This window comes from Nicotiana attenuata, unplaced genomic scaffold (assembly GCF_001879085.1).
Source record: "Nicotiana attenuata strain UT unplaced genomic scaffold, NIATTr2, whole genome shotgun sequence".
In the NCBI taxonomy this organism is placed as follows: Eukaryota; Viridiplantae; Streptophyta; class Magnoliopsida; order Solanales; family Solanaceae; genus Nicotiana; species Nicotiana attenuata.
In genome coordinates this window covers 516,337-535,901 of record NW_017670315.1, presented here as the reverse complement: position 1 = coordinate 535,901, position 19,565 = coordinate 516,337, and the positions used below count along the sequence as shown (strand labels likewise).

Here is a 19,565-nt window from a genome sequence, read left to right as displayed (position 1 = left end):
ACTCATTGGTTATCCATTTTCTAAATGGATAATATGGTTCTTATCCATATTTAATCCGTTTTTAAAAAGTTGATTATCCAACCCATTTTTTAATGGATAATATGGGTGGTTAACTGTTTTCTTTTAACCATTTTGCCACCCTTACATACAATGAAGATATAACACAAGCAGTTCTTATAAATTTATTCAATCGCGCTTCTATCTCATATAGGTATCCAAATATAAAATGCAAATAGGAAGATGTTCAAACACACAAGGCTCGTGATAATAACAGTTCATTCATGGACTGCAACTATATTACCAGTTGATATGAGTTCTAATTTTGTTCATCCCAGAATACTAGTAGGAAAATATTTTTTTCTTTAATTTCACCAGATACAAGGATCATAACTGCACATTAGGTTCCCACACCTTAACAACATAAATGGAGCTCGGTTCCTTGGTCTCCATTATTATCTCAGTTACATTCTTTTGTATCCTTGAAAGTTGAAACTGCGCCCCTTACACGATATATAACGTGCCAGTAGCTTAGCTTACAAATACTCCATCTCCTTTAAAAGTTAAAATTGGGTTATTATTACCAACTCTTTACATCAAACCTTCCTTAGGAGAAGGAACAGCTTCTGGTCAAGCTCAAATTTAGCTGCGATGGATGGATCTCCTCTCAGCTGCATCAGAAGTCCTCCAAATGAAACAAAAATGTCTCTGAACAGCAACGAAAACCAGTAAATCCATTGTTATATTAATAAAATTCTTGCTGGCTTATAGAAAAACAGTAAATCACTTGGTCACAATGACCAGAACATAGACAACTCCCAAACACTAACTTGAAAAGTTAAAACTGAAAGATATTTAACAATAAGAGGGGGAAAAAGGCAAAATTTCTAGCACAAACAGAAAAAAAACCAAGTATAGGAGAGTACATTTATACTCCACGATTAAATGCAATAGAAGAACTACAGTGCTAAAAAACAAGTTACACAAACCAATGGAAATGGCATTTAGAAACTAATCTTAGGAGACCTAAGAAGTCAATCTAAGCTTATTCCATATCAGCACTCGGAAACAAGAAGCAAAGCAGATATTGCTAAAGTGTGACAGTATTGCACAAATGATAAGGCAAGAACATGTCAGAAATATAAATTTAGTTCATGGAATTGAATATCAGATTAATTATATAAGACAAAGTTATCCAAACATACGCTTTAACATGCTTTCCTGAACCTTCCTCTGAGATCCTATATAGCTTCCCAAGCATGACATATTCGAACTTATCAGCAAGTGATTTCTTGTTACCCTGTCATCAGGTTGCAATATCAACAGGATTTCTAAGAGTTTCACCACCAGACAGTCAGATAAAAAAGGTAAAAGAAAAAACGAAGAAAAAGAAAGAAGGCCATACAAGCATTCGGCTAGAAAATAGTGTTAGATGTTAGCTCTAAGCCGCCTTAAGATATTTAAGTTATCAAACAGAAGTCTTTAAGTATCTTTTCAACTTTGGCCACGTCATCTTTTGTATGAAATGGTTATTCTTGGGAGTTCCAATTATCTTGATAGTGTAGGTTGGAAGAATGGGAGAATATTTGACATATTAAAGACTTCAAAGGAAGTTTTTTCTTAAAAACATACTTTAGAGCCACAAGTACGCTCAATCACAAGCTAGTTGGAGACTTGGGGTTCAACTATATGGATCCCCATCAAAGGCTCTCTATATTTTCTACCAACATACAGATCTCCATCATAAACTAAAGACCTACTAACAAACACTAGATCTAAGGGTATCCTCATGAATAAACCTTAACCCAACTAGTTGTTATAGCCATATGGATCTTTTGCTTCTATCATTTTCTATTTTTCGAAACATTTACATTGATTCCGAGACCATGTGTATTATTAAATACACGAAAAATCATTTCCTTAGTACACTGTTATGAGTAAACCAAATGTATATTTCAAACGGTGAAGGAAATTATTAGTTACAGGCCTAGATATTGAAAACACAAGGGGGTGTTATGTATTCAGTGGTGAAGAAAGTATCACAAAGGACTAACGGAAAGACATCGAAAGGAAGCTCCATAGCAATTTAAAGATGAGGAAACATGCCAAAGAAAACTTAATAAATGTAACAGTTTAAAACATTCATGACAAAAAGACGACATTTGTCACAAAAGAGACTTGAAAGATCTTGATGTGCTTCGTTATGAATGAAATCATAGTTGCCTCAAGTCTTTAAAGAATATTTGTGTGTCATGTGTTTAGGGAGTTAAATGACCGGAAGATGGGTTTTCCAGTTTTGTTTTGGGGACTAATTTCAAAACTGAAGACTTCGGCACTATTTTCTATTTTGGTTCGACAACCCATAAAGTCAAGTTTAAGGAAATCCTTTAAAGCAAACACGAACTGAAAGATGTTAAGATAATTCTGTTATGTTACCAAATTTGTTTTGGTTCCCCAGTTTACTGGATTTGACAACAATTGAGATTGCGTATTACCTTTGAGAAAAAATCACATGAACCAAAAACATCCATAGATGTTAAAAGAGCAAGCTTTAACGAACATACAAATAGCAAAATGCATAAAATCAAAGGCCATCTTACATATAACAAATGAAACGCAAGTTTTCTTTCCCTGGATGCTCAGAACTTATAGCTATGTAGCATTCATTACTCCTACATATGACAGAAATTCTCACATATGTCATAGTGGTTTCTTCCCATACTTATCCATTTTGGCCTCCTTTTTCCTGGATTTCACTTTCTCTTGCTTTCTCAAAAGCTAAGGAAATCCTAAGGACAGTCCAAGGAACAACAACATTTCATTATCATACAAATAACACTATAGATGGATCCTTCAGTGGTGAATGGGAATAAAATCCAGCACACGGCAACATCAAATGATTATACCCTTCACTGGCAGATACAATCTGTTTGTCCTGCCAATCACTTTGGAACCAATGAACCACACATCAGAACCTATACAATAAGAAGAGGAGGAGGTGAGGAAAGTGTTTAGTCAAATAGGGGAGGGGATGAGAGAGTGGTTGGAAAGGGCAATAGAAGAGGAGGTGAGGGAGGAAGTGGTGAGTTGTGCGGGAGATAAGGCTCCAGGACCGGATCGATTCACGTTAGCTTTTTCCAACAATGTTGGAGGATAGTTAAGGGTGAGTTGATGGAGACCATTGCGGATTTCCAAGATTCTGGAGAGTTCGAGAGAAGCCTTAACGCTTCATTCATTGCCATTGTGCCAAAGAAGGAAGGAGCAACGAGTATCAAGGATTATAGACCAATTAGTCTGGTAGGAAGCATCTATAAGATTATTTCTAAGGTGCTTTTCAACAGACTGAAAAAGGTTTTGGATGAGACGGTGTTCACTTCTCAAAATGCATTCATGGAAGGTAAACAGGATCTGGATGCAGCACCGGCGCCGAATGAAGTGGTTGGTTCTAGAAAGAAGAAAGGAGACCTGGGAATTCTTTGTAAGTTGGACCTTGAGAAAGCTTATGATCAAGTGAATTGGGACTCCCCGGATTTTATTATGTCGAAGAAATTGGAGGGTTGTCACTTCTCCAAAGGAATGGGGAGGACTCGGAGTGAAAGATCTCAAGATTTTCAATAAAGCTTTGCTAGGGAAGTGGATATAGAGATTTGGGGTGGAGGAGAATGCATTTTGGAAGGGGATGATAGCGGGAAAATATGGTATTATCGAAGGGGGTTGGAGGACCAAAAATATAACAACACCATCTGGGTGTGGTTTATGGAGAAGTATTATGAAGGGGTTGGAAGCCTTCATGGGACACATTTCTTTTAGGGTTGGGGATGGAAGCAGGATTAGTTTTTGGGCGCATAAGTGGTGCGGTGAGAATGAATTGAGGGAAGCCTTTCCTAATTCATATAGAGTATCTTGCCAAAAAAAGATGACAGTTCAACAAATTGATAGGTCTCATGAAGGGTAGTTCATTGGATTTGAGATTCAGGAAAAACTTACAGGACTAGGAGATGGAAGAATTCCACAATTTGGTGGAGATATTATAGGGGTTGGATACACCGAACATTATGTTGGATGTATGGAGATGGCGAGAGAGTAGAGATGGATTATTCACTGTTAAGTCTTTTTATAAGAGGTTATTAGGGAGAGAAGAACATATTTTCCCTCGCTGCTCTATTTGGATTCCTAAAGTACCAAGAAAGGTGTGTTTCTTTGCATGGTTGGCGGCGAGCGGAGTGACTTTGACAGCGAAAAATTTGAGAAAAAGGAGGATCACCTATGTTAGCTGGTGCTTCATGTGCAAAAGCTCGGGCGAAAATGTAGATCATCTCCCATTGCATTGTCAAGTGGCAAGTCGTTCGTGGAGAGTGGTCCTTAATTTGTTTGGGGAGCAATGGATGATGCCGGGCATAGTGAAGGAGGCATTGCATAGTTGGGCACATAGGAGGGGGAAGAGAAGGCCAAGGGCATGTGTGTTGCCCCCTGGCAATTATGTGGGTTATTTGGAAAGAGAGAAATAGAAGGGCATTTGAAGGGTTGGAAAAAGATTTTGTGAAGTTGCAAAGTAGTCTTTTGTTTTTAGTTTTTTTTTTTTTTTTTTGTGTGTACTCATGAGGTTCCTATTTGTATTGAGAATTGGGCCTCTTTTTGTTGAGAACAATATTCTGGTGTAGATTCTCTTTTTTTTTGGCATACAGCTTGTACACAGGTTCTCCCAATTTTTAATAGACCACGGCTCTGTGGAACAAAAATGTATCCGATGACCCATAAAAACAGACACAAAAAGTTGATATTTTCGTTAGTTTCTAGTTCTAGTTAATACACTAGTTGTCTAGCAAATAAAATTTCAAAAAACACTTCCAGATAGACAAGGTTACAGAACTAAAATATTTTCTTAAAAGGGCCCGCTCACTTATTTCAGATATATATTTTTTTCCTTCAAATGAAAAAACAGTACATTCCAAATGCCAGTATATAGCAAGTTGTTTTCTTTGAAAAAAGGTATATACATACATTGGACAAGTTTAGAAAGGCACTTGATGTTTATTACTTGATGAAAGTGATTCATCGTTGTAAGTTAAAACTCTCACATTTGACTAGATTTATTGCTTTCAGTTTCTTTTCTTAATCTTTCTAATGCAGTTTGACTAGTAAGGCCTACTGTGTAGGAATATCTCTGACACTTCAAGTTACTTCAGATACCATCTTTATGATTATATAAATCACAGAATTAGAATTATATCAGTCAGGTAGCACTATTGCAAATCTAGAAGGATAGACAAATCATTACAGCAAATTACCTCAATGAAATAACCTGTATCTGGTGTCCCATCCAAGTTCAAAGTAGATGCTAAAACCATCATAAATTAAATTTCTCTTTGACGCGCATAGGATATATCTCAGTGTTCACATCCAACAGCATGTACATATCAAACTGCTCACTCCGTGCTTCAATGCGATTAACTAAAAAATGCACATGATATTAGATCACATCATTTGCAGAAAAGAAGTGTTACTGCAGTTCAATAATTTATGGTGCCAACAATAAACCAGATTTAGTCCGTCCGTCATATGCCACAAATCGGTTTTGCCAAGAAAACTGCACTAACATTATATTTTATTACTTCCTCAGTCCGCCGTATGATTAAGAAAGCCATTACAGAGGCACAAAACTTTATCACAATTCATCTGGAGCATTTACAGTCAACTACATGATTACTTTTTCCTCTTTTCCTTTTTCTTATTAAAGGCCAGGCAACAAGACTAGTTTTCTAAATACCACCTTCTTTTTCTTTAACCTTTTTATATCTCCTAATTATTCTTTTGGCAACTAAGAAATCACCGACGGCAAGTGGTGTACTGTTCGAAACTCAATGGATAATAAGTCCGCACCTCTACCCTTCTCCACTTAAATATCAGGAAACAAAGTGGGAGGAGAAGGTAATAGCCAGTTTGGCCAAGCTTCTAAAATCTGCTTATTTTTTTTAGAAGTGTTTTTTTCAAAAGTGCTTTTCAAAGAAGTACTTTTGGTGAGAATCAGTATTTGAAAAGCACTTTTGAGCAGCAATTAGTGTTTGGCCAAGCTTTTGAAAACTGCTTCTAAGTGTATTTTTCTCAAAAGTGCTTCTCAGAAAAGTGCTTTTGGAGAGAAGCTACATTTTTCTGCTTCTCAAAAACTGCTTCTGCTTCTCCTCAAAAGCACTTTTTTTCCTTCTAAAAGCTTGGCCAAACACCTCAATTTTTTGCCAAAAAAGCACTTTTAGCCCAAAAAAAAGCTTGGCCAAAACAGGCTATTAGTTTCATATCCCAGCCGAAACAAAACACTAGGTGATTTCCTCCCTTCTGAACAAGCTTTGGTGCGCAGAGTCACCCGGTACCTTACCGGGTAGCAGGAACCCGGTTTGAAATAATCAAGATGCGCGCAAGCTTGTGTGGACACCACCGTCATAAATAAGAATTGCAATGGTAAAAAGTCTAGTAGATTAATTCAAACTTGCTGCATCAACATTCACATCTACAGGTTGCGTGTTGGCTCGGATTTCAAAATTCATTCGATTACTAACTGTTTACAGAGCATAAATAGACTAATTCGGGCATACCTCTGTCAAATTTTTTACCATCAGGATCCTTTTGAGTAACAGTAAATATATCTTCGAAAAGTGTTTCAACCATCTTCAACAACCTGCATTAGATAAGTTGAGAACTCAAAATATTAATGATAAACGTACACTAACAACCCAATTTACAATCTAAAAATTTATTTAATAAAAATCGAAAAATGGATTAGGGTTCCGTCTTGTATGTATGAAACAGAGACAAAAAGGGCGGGAGAACTTAACAGGTGTTACAGTGATGGCGATTTTGGAAAGCCACCCTGTAATTGGAATTGGTGTAATTACCAGCCTACTAATTACACAGTTGCCTAATTACGATGACCTGTTGTCATAGTATAATTACAGTGTAATTATAAGTTTACTGTTTGGTTGCACAAGTATAATTACACAGTTAGATTAAATTTTAAATTAAGTAATTATCAAACTTACAAATAAATATAATAAAGCATATAAATTTTTACAAGTATAAATGATATTATATTTGATATTTAAGATGTATATTTTTTTCGTGAATATATATTTAAAAAATAATTTATATACATATTTTTAAATTAATAATATTTAGTTTAGATACTTACAAAAACTAAATATACGTTTTGTAAGAACATCATGGAATTCATAATTGATAAAATAAATTAATATTTATAAATATAGTGTCATAACATTATTCAAATGTTTGACAAAACTAATCTATCAATTCTAACTAAAAAATGAACAACATACAATGTGAACCAATACTACTAAAACAAGTAAATTGGAACCATGAATATATCACAATTTCATAAATAAAAAAAAATAGTTTAACATATGTCAAATTCCAACATAATAATAGTAAGTCCCACTGCAACTTAAGATTAGGAAACATGATAAGTTTATAACCAAATTCAACAACGGAATTCCACTTTAATTGCATCATTCATTATATGCCAAGTTATTAGTGACTCATTATTTTTAATATTAGGAGGTGTAGTTGAAAAATATAGAATAATAAAATAAAAAAAAAGATAAAATATAAGCAATTACATGGAATCACAAGAAGTAAAGATGGAGAAATAAAAGATAAATAATGTACAAAGAAAAATATATTTAAAATTTCAAAAGAAATTAAAAAGTAAAAATAAAATTAAAAAATTAAAATGATAGAAATAAAAAGTTATAAAGAAAATACATTAAAATAAAAATGAAAAATAAAGAAACTAAAAAGCAACCTTGTAATTACACAGTGTAATTACCACCAATTCTCACCTCCCCTTGAGAATTGGAGAGTGTAATTACACCCCTCCAATTACACCAATTCCATGCTGACCAAGTAATTACTTGATCAAACAAACATGCCAAATTGTGTAATTACACCCAATTACACCCAAATCCATTTCCAAGGTGGCTTTCCAAACAGGCTCTAAGCGAGGTTTTGGCGATTTCTTCCTTTTTCTTCTTTTTTTTAACTATATTTTACAGTTGATTTTATAATCAAGTTAGCTAAGTTTTAATGAGGGGAAGAGAATGCATAAAAACCTCCTTGCTTGTGTCGAATTTGCTTTTGCACCCTTAAATTATGTTGGGGACCTATTACCCCTTAAATTTAGAGGTGTCCATGGTTCGGTTTGGATCGGTTTTTCCCTTAAAAGAAATCAAATCAAGTAAGTCGGTTTTTCAAATATTAGAACCAAACCAAACCAATTAAATCGATTTTTCTCGATTCGGTTTATGACGGGTTTTCAGTTCTTTTGGTTATTTGTCGGTTTTTTCTTAAATATAAGACATACACTACCAAACACATATTCCGGCGACCATATTTTCAACGTAACACTATCAAATCAATTTTTCTTTGAGAAATCTATTATTTACCAAGATATATTGATGATAGTTGAATCAAATAGTGATGAATAATTTATGGACTCAATTAAAAATATATTATTTTTAACACGAAATGGATTCTTACACTTAACAAAAGAAAACTACCAATCAAACTAGAATGTAAAGGTAAAGAACTATACTAAAAGTGCAACTATTAACATTTACAATTAAATTTTTGAAACTTTGTATAAAAATATACATATATATAGGTGTAATAATAAATTTGAAATAGCTACTCCTATAGTCGGTTTGGTTCGTTTTTTTTTCCGATTTTTTCTGATTAAAACCAAAACCAAACCAAATTTGATCGGTTTTTAAAATTCAAAACCAAAACCAAACCAAACCAAAACGTGTCAGTTTTTTTGGTCGGTTTGATTTAGTTCGGTTTTTCGGATTTTTATGAACACCCCTACCTAAACTATTTCAAACTGGAATATAGCCTCCTGGATGATGGATGGCAAGCAATTAAACGAGGATATATAGCTCGGAGACGTAGAAAAAAAATTCGTTTATTTGCATCAAGCTTTCGAGGGGCTCATTCAAGGCTTACTCGAACAATTACTCAACAGAAAATAAGAGCTTTAGTTTCGTCTCATCGGGATAGGGATAGGAAAAGGAGAGATTTTCGTCGTTTGTGGATCACTCGGATAAACGCAGTAATTCGCGAAAGGGGAATATCCTATAGTTATAGTAGATTAATACACAATCTGTACAAGAGACAGTTGCTTCTTAACCGTAAAATACTTGCACAAATAGCTATATCAAATAGGAATTGTCTTTATATGATTTCGAACGAAATCATAAAGGAAGTAGATTGGAAAGAGTCCACCAGAATAATTTAAATGGAGTTCCCCGGAGAATGAACTCCGGGAAGGTAGAGTAGAAATTAGTATGAGAAAATATGCTAAAGTAGTCAAAATGAATGAACACGTTCAATTCAATAAAAAAAGAAATCTTTTTTTCCGATTCATTTTTTTTTCTTACGACACGATACTCAAATCTAGATTCTTGTAATTATGATTCAAGTGAAGAAATTAGAATAATAGCTTTATCCAGTTTGGCGAGATATACCCCATCTATGTTCTAGATGGGTAGAGTTTCTTAGATAAAGTATCTAAAAGAATTGGATTCTATCTCCTCTTTTTTTTTCTCCTCTCGTTCAACCGAATTTGAATACGGAATACATATTCAAAAGGTTAAATTGGTTAATTGTTGAAAGGCTCAAAAGTCGAATCCGAATCTAGGGGGGTTGAAATAGACAAGATTCAGCTTAGATGTTCTCTCATTTCTTTGTCTTTTCTTTCATATTCGATTTCTTCATTCCGGATTTCTCCATTCCTTCCTATATGCCTTTCTAGAACCCGTCTAAGTAATGTGCGCAGTACAAAGTTCATGATGCAGAACTCATTTGGTTCATCCTATTGGTGTGACCCATCCGAAATAAGTATCTTCCAAATAAATGTGAGAATTCCAATGAATCCCTAATTGTCTTTTTTTGTTAGCCTATCGATAATTCCCTAAATTAGACCTGCTTAATCTAGAACAGAACGTGCAATCCTTGAATATCTGAAATTGTCTAAGTGGAAATAGCTTTCTTATCATTCAATGAGCATCTTGTATTTCATAAAAATTAGGGGCAATATAATCCTTACGTAAGGGCCATCCTATCCAACTTTCAGGCATTAAGATACGTTTCAAGCGTGGATGATTATCATAAGAGATTCCCAACATATCATATGATTCTCGTTCTTGAAAATCCACACTTTTCCAAACCCAGAAAACAGACGGAATTCTAGGATTCCTCCTGGAGGCAAATACTTTTATGCATACCTCCTCTGGTTGATCCACACCATCCTCTATTCTCGTAAGATGATACACACTAGCTAACAGCCCGCCAGGCGCTACATCATAGGCACATTGAGAGCGGAGATAGTTGTACCCATATACATAAAAAATGACAGCAATGGAATGCCAATCCTCGGGCTTTATTTGTAAAGTCTCTATTCCTTGGTAATCAAAGCCCAAAGATCTATGAATTAGCCCATGCTTGACTAGCCAAGCAGACAAACGACCCTGCATCTTTTTTATCTCTCCCGCATTTTTTTTTATATAAGTATTTCACATTTACGATGAAATTTCTGAAAATTGACCCACCACTTTTTTATTCTGGACAAAGGAATCCTGTCTAATTCACTAATGGGGGAAGATACTGAATTTTTGTATTTGAAAAAGATTTCCGTAGGGATCTCTGAAGTAGATGGCGGTTGATAAAGAACTCTTTGATCAAAATTTCCCGTATGAATACTGTGTTGAACATGAAACTTGTGATTGGTAGTAAAACACCGATTCGCTCGTTGAGACCTAATTCGAATATTTAAATTTTACTTTTTCAACATCTCTTTCATTAAATATATTTATTTTTTCTTTTTTCTTTTTCTCTTTATTTTATTCTTTCTCTTCTTTTTCTTAAATTTCTTCTCCGGATGACAGGTGTAATGAATGCTAAAGCCCAGCCACCCATTTTCAAAGGTTGGATGCTTTAAAGAATTTTGATTGCATCACTTCAACCTATAAACAATCAACATTACATTTTCTAAAAAGATAAACTGTACGGAACTTTCCTAACACCAAAATATACTCGCCCAAAAGGTTCAGCTTGTTTTGATCGTTTATTTTGGAGGTCCAAAATATACCCATCTTTGATTTTGTTATAAGGGTTGAGCCTTCCTTGTACGTCGTGCCGGTTTGGCAGAAGCACATTGGCCAAGGGTCGTGCATTGAGTTCTTTTTCTCCAAAAATAATTATATCGCACATAAATATAAGTAATTTAAATACAAACATACATACATATATATATATATATATATATATATATATATATATATATTTATATTGTTGAATCTCGTTAACACTAAGAAAAGCTTCCAAGGGAAATCGTGTCGTTGCCACGTACATACTTAATAATCGCGTGAAAATATTTAGCATTTTATCCGAGTATGCTGGTTTGTGTGCGCATTTTGCACCCAACATTAATTCCAAAGTATTTTCAGGTGCTTGATGTAATCACGTCGAGGAGTCAATTTTCGCTTTCCCCTCTAATTCATTTAAATTGCCAAACAATGTCATTAAAACAACTTCTTAGACCATGACAAATGTACTCTACTAATTTCAATGAGTTTTCGGAGCAAAATTTACAGACCTTTGGATGTCCATTGAAGAACTTTAATTATTTGACTTTGACCTTGTGGTTAGTTCTAGATCAATAAAGAATAGGTCTTCCAATACCGTGTTAAGATAAATGATTATCATATGTACTCTTCGAATAACTTACATTCCGTGTTTATGAGAATCCCATTAGCATTTCCCATGTCCGCTCCAAGCTTCAACCACTGAGCCAAGTGTATATGAGCTAAATAAACAGCTTATAGAGTTCATGGTTGTACTTTAATTTTTATCTCTAGGTAGCACGATATCAACCAAAATATTGTTATTACTAAGACCTCATTTTTATCTCTAGGAAGTGCATTTATCTGGGGGCGACATCTTATATCAACCAAGAATTTGGTTGTGCTGAGGTTTGATTAACAGAACATCCGTTTTCTTCACAATGATTCCTTTACCACACCCAATAGGAATTTCAAATATTCTTCTTGGATGACACTCATTCAAGTTTTTTAATAAGAAAACAGCAAATTTTGTATCAAAACATGCAGTAATGCGCGCGCGGGGGGTGGGAGGGATGAGCAAATTTTAAGGTGTTCCCGGATGCCAACAGTCTTTTTTTTTTTTAAAAGTATTGCATAAAAAATAGAAATCAATTAACCTGGTTCCAACTCAGCATCATCAGAAACTCCTCTGCAGAGCACCAAACATATTCAGATGAAGTGTAAGAATCATATCTATGCACTTCTCTGTTAAAAACACACCAGGTAGACAAAAAGTCTTTTCCGTGAATGATATCATAGACAAAAATGACTGAATTAAATCCATGCACCAAAGAATGCCTTTATTGAGAATCCTTTCACTAAGTCATAATTCATCTTTCCAAGTCTCTGGCGGATCATCAACCAAATGACAAAATCCTCTTGTCTCTAGATGTCACATATCACAGTAACTTCAATGAAGTCTTCCAAGCAATCAGAACAGCCTTTCTGGGTGCTCCAGATCTCCAAATTCGATTGTCAAGAGAGCTGCTCACAGTTGTATGTTCGAGACCCCTCCAGATTGATTTATCTGTACCCTTTGTAACAATGTGACCTGATGTGGATCTTCCAGGTCCCAGGCTGTTCCTCCATATGTGAGAGACACAAAAATACAGACCATTGACCAATTCCACATGCATCAAATTTCAGGGCAGATACAGCAGAAAATGCACCCCAAGACATTGAATATCATCTTATGGCAATTCATACAACTCTGAAATGTTCCTGGAGATCTGCACTGACTAAACTTGAGGCTGAGCCAATGAAACAGTTAAAAATCCTATGATTATTTCCTCGAATAATTCTTCCCTTTGGCTTTTTGGCTTCTGGGGCATGGAGACAAATAACCACATAGGAACCATTCATGGTGCGATTAAAGAGGGTTGAGTCAAACCCCACAAGATTCATAGCCCAAGGCCAACACAACCTTGAATGATGAATATGACTTCAGTACGATTTGAATCTTTGGCATCATGTATTAAGCGCTACAAGTCATCCACCACTTGGACCAACTCCTTGATTCTCTTGGTGGGTATTCCCCTGGTATATTAAGTATTCGCTTTCTGTGAGAGACTATGAGAATAAGGTAAAAGCCTTATCACCAGTAATTAAACACATTCCCATCTAGATGCTTGCGGGCTTAGAACAGTGAAGCAGCATGCTCAGGAGACAATCAAGAAAAACTCATCAGCAGAATCTTGACATCTCATGCCCTCAAAAATATTGAAACTGACCTTGGTTCCGGGTACCCTCATCACAATATTACTTCCTTCATGTTACAGTTCCAAAAATTTATCTGAGCACCAACAAGGGCAGATTTGGTCAATAAAAGTGAAAAGTCCATTGCTCTGTCCTTCCAATTCCGTCAAGTGACCTTATCCATCAATGAGACCTTTGCTTGTACAAAAGTCATGAGATTCTGAGACACGCCAATTAGAGCACATTATAACCTTGATGAGCAGCAAATTCACATAAAGTTATACCGCTGCCCTGCCAACATCATTGCTTGCTCTGGTCCGGTCAAGTATAGACAAAGACTGTCTTGTTTGAAAGGATACTGCTTCACAAAAATAAAGATAATAGTCAAAATTAAAACACCATAAAAATAGCAGTGTGAAGAAACAACAAAAAGAACCCATGAATTTTCAGGTTACTTGAAATGAGCGCAATTAGTACTGTTCGAACAGCATGAAGCAACTGATAGCTTTAAACTCTACCAACAAATGTGCACACTGAAACAAACCTATTCATTCTATGACCTGGAAAGCCTCCAAAGATCCCCATGTCCTCCCAATCTTCAGTTTCACATGCAGTGGGACTGGCAGACAAAAACCATAGGTTCTACAATAAGCGCATTCTTCAAGAAGAATATCAATTATACAAGAGGGAAAGTACAATAAAGAACAACATAAGATCATTTAGTCCACCAAAAAGTTTAACAAAGGTTACATCAATCAGAGGACCTTCTGCTGCATCCCCCAACCAAGAAAATCCTCCAGTTGACAAACCTCAGATAAACTAGGACTTAAGATCCAGACAAGCATCTATTTAGTTTATATGATCCCTTACCAAGAAGTGAAACAGCATTTTCCATGCTCATCTGCAACAACAATCCAGCTTCCTTTGCAACAGAAGGATCAGCCTCAAGTACTAATTCATCGTGAACCTTAGCAATGTCCAAAGCAAGTGATCATTCTTTAATCGAACAACATCAAATGCAAATGTAAGCAAATAACTTCAGGCAACTAAGAGGTAGTTAATATATAGACTTTTTTTTAATCCCCCTATTAGAGATTTTAAGCACTTCCATAACCAGAAAACCATGAAATTCGTCATAGCATCATCGAAACCTTATAAATCAACCAACTATATGTTTCCTAACCAAACCAAACCATATTTCAGTTCACGGGAAACAAATAAAAAGATTGTAACAATATGAAAATTGTTCCTCCTGTGGCACTATTGTGATACATCTGATAAGCACAAAATTTTACAAATCAACTACACCTGTATCAGTGTAATAAAAGAAAATATTTAGTTGAAACGATCAAATAAGTATATTAAATTTTCCAATTTGAGTTCTTGAACTTTTGGAAATACAACTCATAGAAATGTCAGACATTCCGGGACATACCAAAATGAAGCAACCTAAATAGGAGTAGAGAGTAGTGACTGAGCAACTGAACCAAAACATAAGCTATTACTGTAAAAAGAATTCTGACTGTTTTATCCCTCTTTTTCTTTAGAGACAAAAAGTGCTTTCTGAGAGTACCAGAAACGGACTGATTGGGGATGCGAATTGTCAGCCTCATAATTGAAAAACAGATAAAGAACCAAGTAAAACATTTTTCTGTCCAGGAAGAGAATACTCGAAAACTACCTGTAATATGATCCGACAACGTCCTTTAAGCACATGAAACTTTTCATCAACCGTAGAATTGGACGGAGACTTCTCAAAGTTATCAAGCACAGAATGGATGTTTATCATTGCAATCTTGATAATGTCTGCAGCTGACCCCTAATTACAGCAATAAAGACAAAAAAGGCAATGATAGAATGCGAAAAGAGAAAAGGCAAATGATTGAGGAAGGGAAGGGATCAGGAGAGTGGAAAAGAAAGCAAAACTACCTGGCAGATAGAATTCACAGCTTGCCTCTGAGCTTTAGACTTTTCCTTACTGTTTCCAAATTTTATTTTTGCCAAGAAGCGCTTTCGTCCCTTGAGGGTCTCTATATAACTGCATCACAATAAGAAAGATGGCAACAATTAAAGGAAATACCAATACAAAAGGCTGTATATGTAACGAAAAGTAATAACGTGTGACTGCACCAACTACAAGAAACGAGTAACTTGGGAAGAAAGCAGATAAAGCTAATACCGAAGGCACAGTTGCAAAGCCATTCACACAGTTTTAAGCAGATCAACATGGCCATCAATAATCTGTGTGCAACATATGAATGTTCAATATGGTAGACATGATCTTCGCACATTTACATCAAGAATTCTCTAATTTACATCTGGAATTGACAAAAGTCAAGGCAACGTCAATCTACGACTGAATAGTAATATTACTCCTGGGTGTAATGACTCATGAGCATGAAGGATATAAGGAAAAGGCAATGGGAAGATTTCAGGGATGGGAGAAGAAGAAATGTAATATACAGAGGAGATAGAGAAAGAGGGAGAGAGAGAAAGAAACAAAGAGAGTGAAATAGAGAGACAGAGAATAAGACTAAGAAGCACAATATTAAATCTAAAAGATGATTATAATGATCCATAAAAAGATTTCTAGAATAATTTATTGTCTTCTACTATAAAATCTTCCAAATATCTTAGAACTTGCATCAGTGCATATGGCAGAACATTCTCCGGTTGATGCATTGACAACCTGAGTGCAATGACAGCCATTTTTTATTTTTATCTTGAGAGAGGTACCAAGAACTACTTCATCACGAAAAATAACATGACCCTGAATGTATAAAAGAGACCAGAAAAAAGATCCTACAGTTAATATATAAAAGAACACAAAAAAGAGACCAAAAAAAAGATCCTCCAGTTAATATATAAAAAATCAGATACTGTAGCAGGTATTTTCTCATCCAGGAATGAGACTTTTTCAATAAGTGCACAGGAGAAGGAAACAAAGGCAACTTATGATCCACTACGTGCAACACTGCCATTAAATGACCCTGAATGTTAGCCCTTGCAAGAAATTTATAAGAAACACATATGTGCATGAACAGGGACAGAGCCAGGGTTTCTGTGATTGCTGCGGCAGGCACGAGGCAAAATAAGGAGAAATGTTACTACCACTAGCAAACCACATCTATACAAGCTTAAAAAGAAAGAAGGAAAGCTTAAGTAAAAAATATAAACCGGAGATTATTTTTTTCACCTAAACCAGTGATTAAAAACATTAAACGGAAACCTGTAGTAGCTTGATATTAGGACATCAAATTAGTTTCAAGTACTTCAACCAAAATTACTCTTATCTGCATCTAATACATCATAATGAAATGGAAGTAATAAAGAGAAAAAAATAGCAACACAATTTTTAAAACATAAAATGAAAGATCTGAAGCAAAATTGGGCCAAAGTGATCATGAGCCTTAGATTGATATAATTGTTTTAGCTAATTAAAATAATAATGCGAAGGATTATTTGACTACGTCTTTCTTTCTAGACTAGACGTTCCTCCAATCTCTCCAACGGAAAGCAGCCGACGTCCAGCGACCGGAGTCCGGCGAGATTCAACCTCCGTCACCCATATAGATTCGCTTAACTCTGTTAACTTTAAAGGAATTCTTCACCTCTTTCTATTGACTAATATAAATTCGATTTATTTCAAGCATACTTTACCTTTGATTCTTTTTGATTTTATGATTTCTGTTTTTCACAAAGCACTAGGACCTTGGATTCATATTTGTGTGACCTTGGATTCGCTTTGCCCACAGATCCGCTCAATTCTTTGAATGTGTTGACTTCTTATGTTCTTTTTCTCTTGGTCTATCTCTTAGTCCATCTGTTGTTCGGTGTTTTTGAACCGTTGATTTGGCTAAAGTCGTTATCCTGTTTCGTTCTGTCTTTATTTTCAATTTTTCCCTTGCTTTGCTCTGTCACTTATAAGTTTGTTTACTGTTAGATTCTTGCAATTTCTATTGTTCGGTTTGTTTACAGGTTTCATTTTATTTCATCTTATTTAACCTGATTTTGGTTTATTTGAATTGTGTTAGTGTGAAGATCGGTCTCCGATATTTATGTTAGTTTTATGTTTATGTTTTGGTGTAAATGTGTGCTATATACTGTGTTCCATGGTTAAATGTGTGCTATATACTTTGTTGTTGTAATATTTTTGTTTCAATATCAATTTTGTGCTTGTTTTATGGTAGTTCACTAAAGTTTGACTTTTCAGGCTTATTTAACTTTTTGCTGGTATTTTGAAAAAAGGAGTTTTATAGTTTTAATTTATTTTATTTTATTTTTTATTTAAAAAAAAACAATTTGAGGTTTTATTACATCCTTTTTGCGCTCCTTTGCTACAGGTGGGGCCTCACCAGTGGTAGCGGTGACAACCCCCCTTCTATGTTTGTCTTCGTGGTGTTTTGTGTGTATTTCAGGTTAGGGATTGTGGCTATTAGCGGTGAGCGGGACGTGCGTGTGCAAACAAAAGGAACATCCCCGATAAGGGTCAACAAGGGTCGGCGGGAGTTGGACGCGAACGTGCTAGGTGGACGCAACGTCGTCGTATATACCAAGACAACCCCAGGTTCTACCCGCGGGAGTTGGTACCTCCCCTTATTCATTTTCCTTTTATTGTGTTAGTTAAATTATTGGAATCTTTGTTCCTATTTGTTTATCCATCGTATTAGTGCGTTTATAGTTGTAGAGTGTCTTTGTCTAGCTTGGTCGGTTGCCTTGTGTGTGTTAGTGATTCCCCTTAGTCTGTCGTAGGTATAGTGACTGTGGTCTGGGATGGTTGAGTGAGGTCATGTCCTCGGGGGGAGCGGGGGGTGGGGCGGGAGGTAGGGCAGGGGTTAGGGGGTGGGTCGGGAGGCGGGGGAGGTAAAGGGAACAAGGGTGTCTATAGGTTAAGAATCGGGTCATGGAACGTAGCTACATTGACGGGTAAGTCTATAGAGTTGGCGAAGATTCTCCAGAAGAGAAGGGTCAATATAGCGTGTGTCCACGAGACAAGGTGGGTAGGGTCGAGTGCGAAGGATGCGGACGGGCATAAACTTTGGTACTCAGGAGTCGAGAGAGGTAAGAATGGAGTGGGTATCTTGGTGGATAGGGAACTCAGAGAGTCTGTGGTCGAAGTTAGACGAGTGAATGATAGATTGATGGTTATTAAGTTGGTGGTTGGTGAGTACACCCTAAACGTCATTAGCGCCTATGCGCCGCATGCGGGCCTAGATGAGGAGGTTAAACGCCGCTTCTGGGAGGGGATAGATGAGATTGTGCGCCAGGTTCCGCCTGCCGAGAACCTATTCATAGGAGGGGATTTCAATGGTCATATTGGGGCGACCGCAGGTGGTTATGGCGAGGTGCATGGAGGCTTTGGTTTTGGGGAGAGGAACGGAGGAGGTAACATGCTGTTGGACTTCGCTAAGGCTTTCGGGTTGGTGATTGCGAACTCTAGATTTCCGAAGAGGAATGAGCATTTGGTTACTTTCCAGAAAGCGGTAGCGAAGACTCAGATTGACTATCTCCTCCTCAGGAGGTGTGACAGCGGGATGTGCAACAACTGCAAGGTGATTCCGAGTGAGACACTCGCGACGCAGCATAGACTCTTGGTGATAGACGTTGGTATTAGGTTCAAGAGGAGGAAACGGACTACTCGGGGAACACCGAGAATCAGGTGGGGAGCATTGACTAAGGATAAAGCCCAAGAGTTGGAGTGGCGGCTGTCGGCTATGGGTGCTTGGAGGAGCAGTGGGGACGCAAACACTATGTGGTCAGCTACAGCAGACTGTATAAGGGCATCTGCGAGAGAGGTATTAGGGGTCACGACCGGTGTCTCTGGTGGGCATAAAGGAGACTGGTGGTGGAATGAAGTGGTCCAGGGTAAAGTGGAAGCGAAGAAGGCAGCATACATGAAGTTAGTGGGGAGCATAGGTGAGGAGGAGAGGCGAGCGTGCATGGAGAGATATAAGGTAGCTAGGAAGGAAGCTAAATTGTCAGTCACGGAGGCTAAGACTGCAGCTTATGGTCGTATGTACGAGGAACTAGGGGAAAAGGGTGGGGAGAAGAAGTTATTCCGGCTAGCCAAGTTGAAAGAGTAAGGCTCGGGATTTGGACCAAGTGAGATGCATCAAGGACGAAAATGGTAGGATACTGATGGAAGATGCCCAGATTAAGAGGAGATGGCAGACTTACTTCCATAAACTTCTGAATGAAAAAAGGGAT

General features: G+C 36.6%; 1 protein-coding gene and 1 pseudogene across 1 annotated transcript in view; both read right to left on the bottom strand.

The window, feature by feature from the left end:
* Positions 1 to 259: 259 nt before the first annotated feature.
* On the bottom strand, positions 260 to 6,868 carry LOC109237720 (annotated as a pseudogene).
* Positions 6,869 to 12,223: 5,355 nt separating this feature from the next.
* Positions 12,224 to 19,565, bottom strand: part of LOC109237719 (helicase and polymerase-containing protein TEBICHI) — a 53,264-nt gene continuing 45,922 nt past the window's right edge. Inside the window, exons 23-27 of the mRNA XM_019404074.1 lie at positions 15,288 to 15,396; positions 15,040 to 15,177; positions 14,229 to 14,325; positions 13,903 to 13,977; positions 12,224 to 13,716 (exon numbers count right to left, since the gene is read on the bottom strand). Coding sequence (XP_019259619.1) covers positions 13,907 to 13,977; positions 14,229 to 14,325; positions 15,040 to 15,177; positions 15,288 to 15,396 — 415 coding nt within the window. The 3' untranslated portion in view covers positions 12,224 to 13,716; positions 13,903 to 13,906. The remainder of the gene's footprint in view (positions 13,717 to 13,902; positions 13,978 to 14,228; positions 14,326 to 15,039; positions 15,178 to 15,287; positions 15,397 to 19,565) is intronic.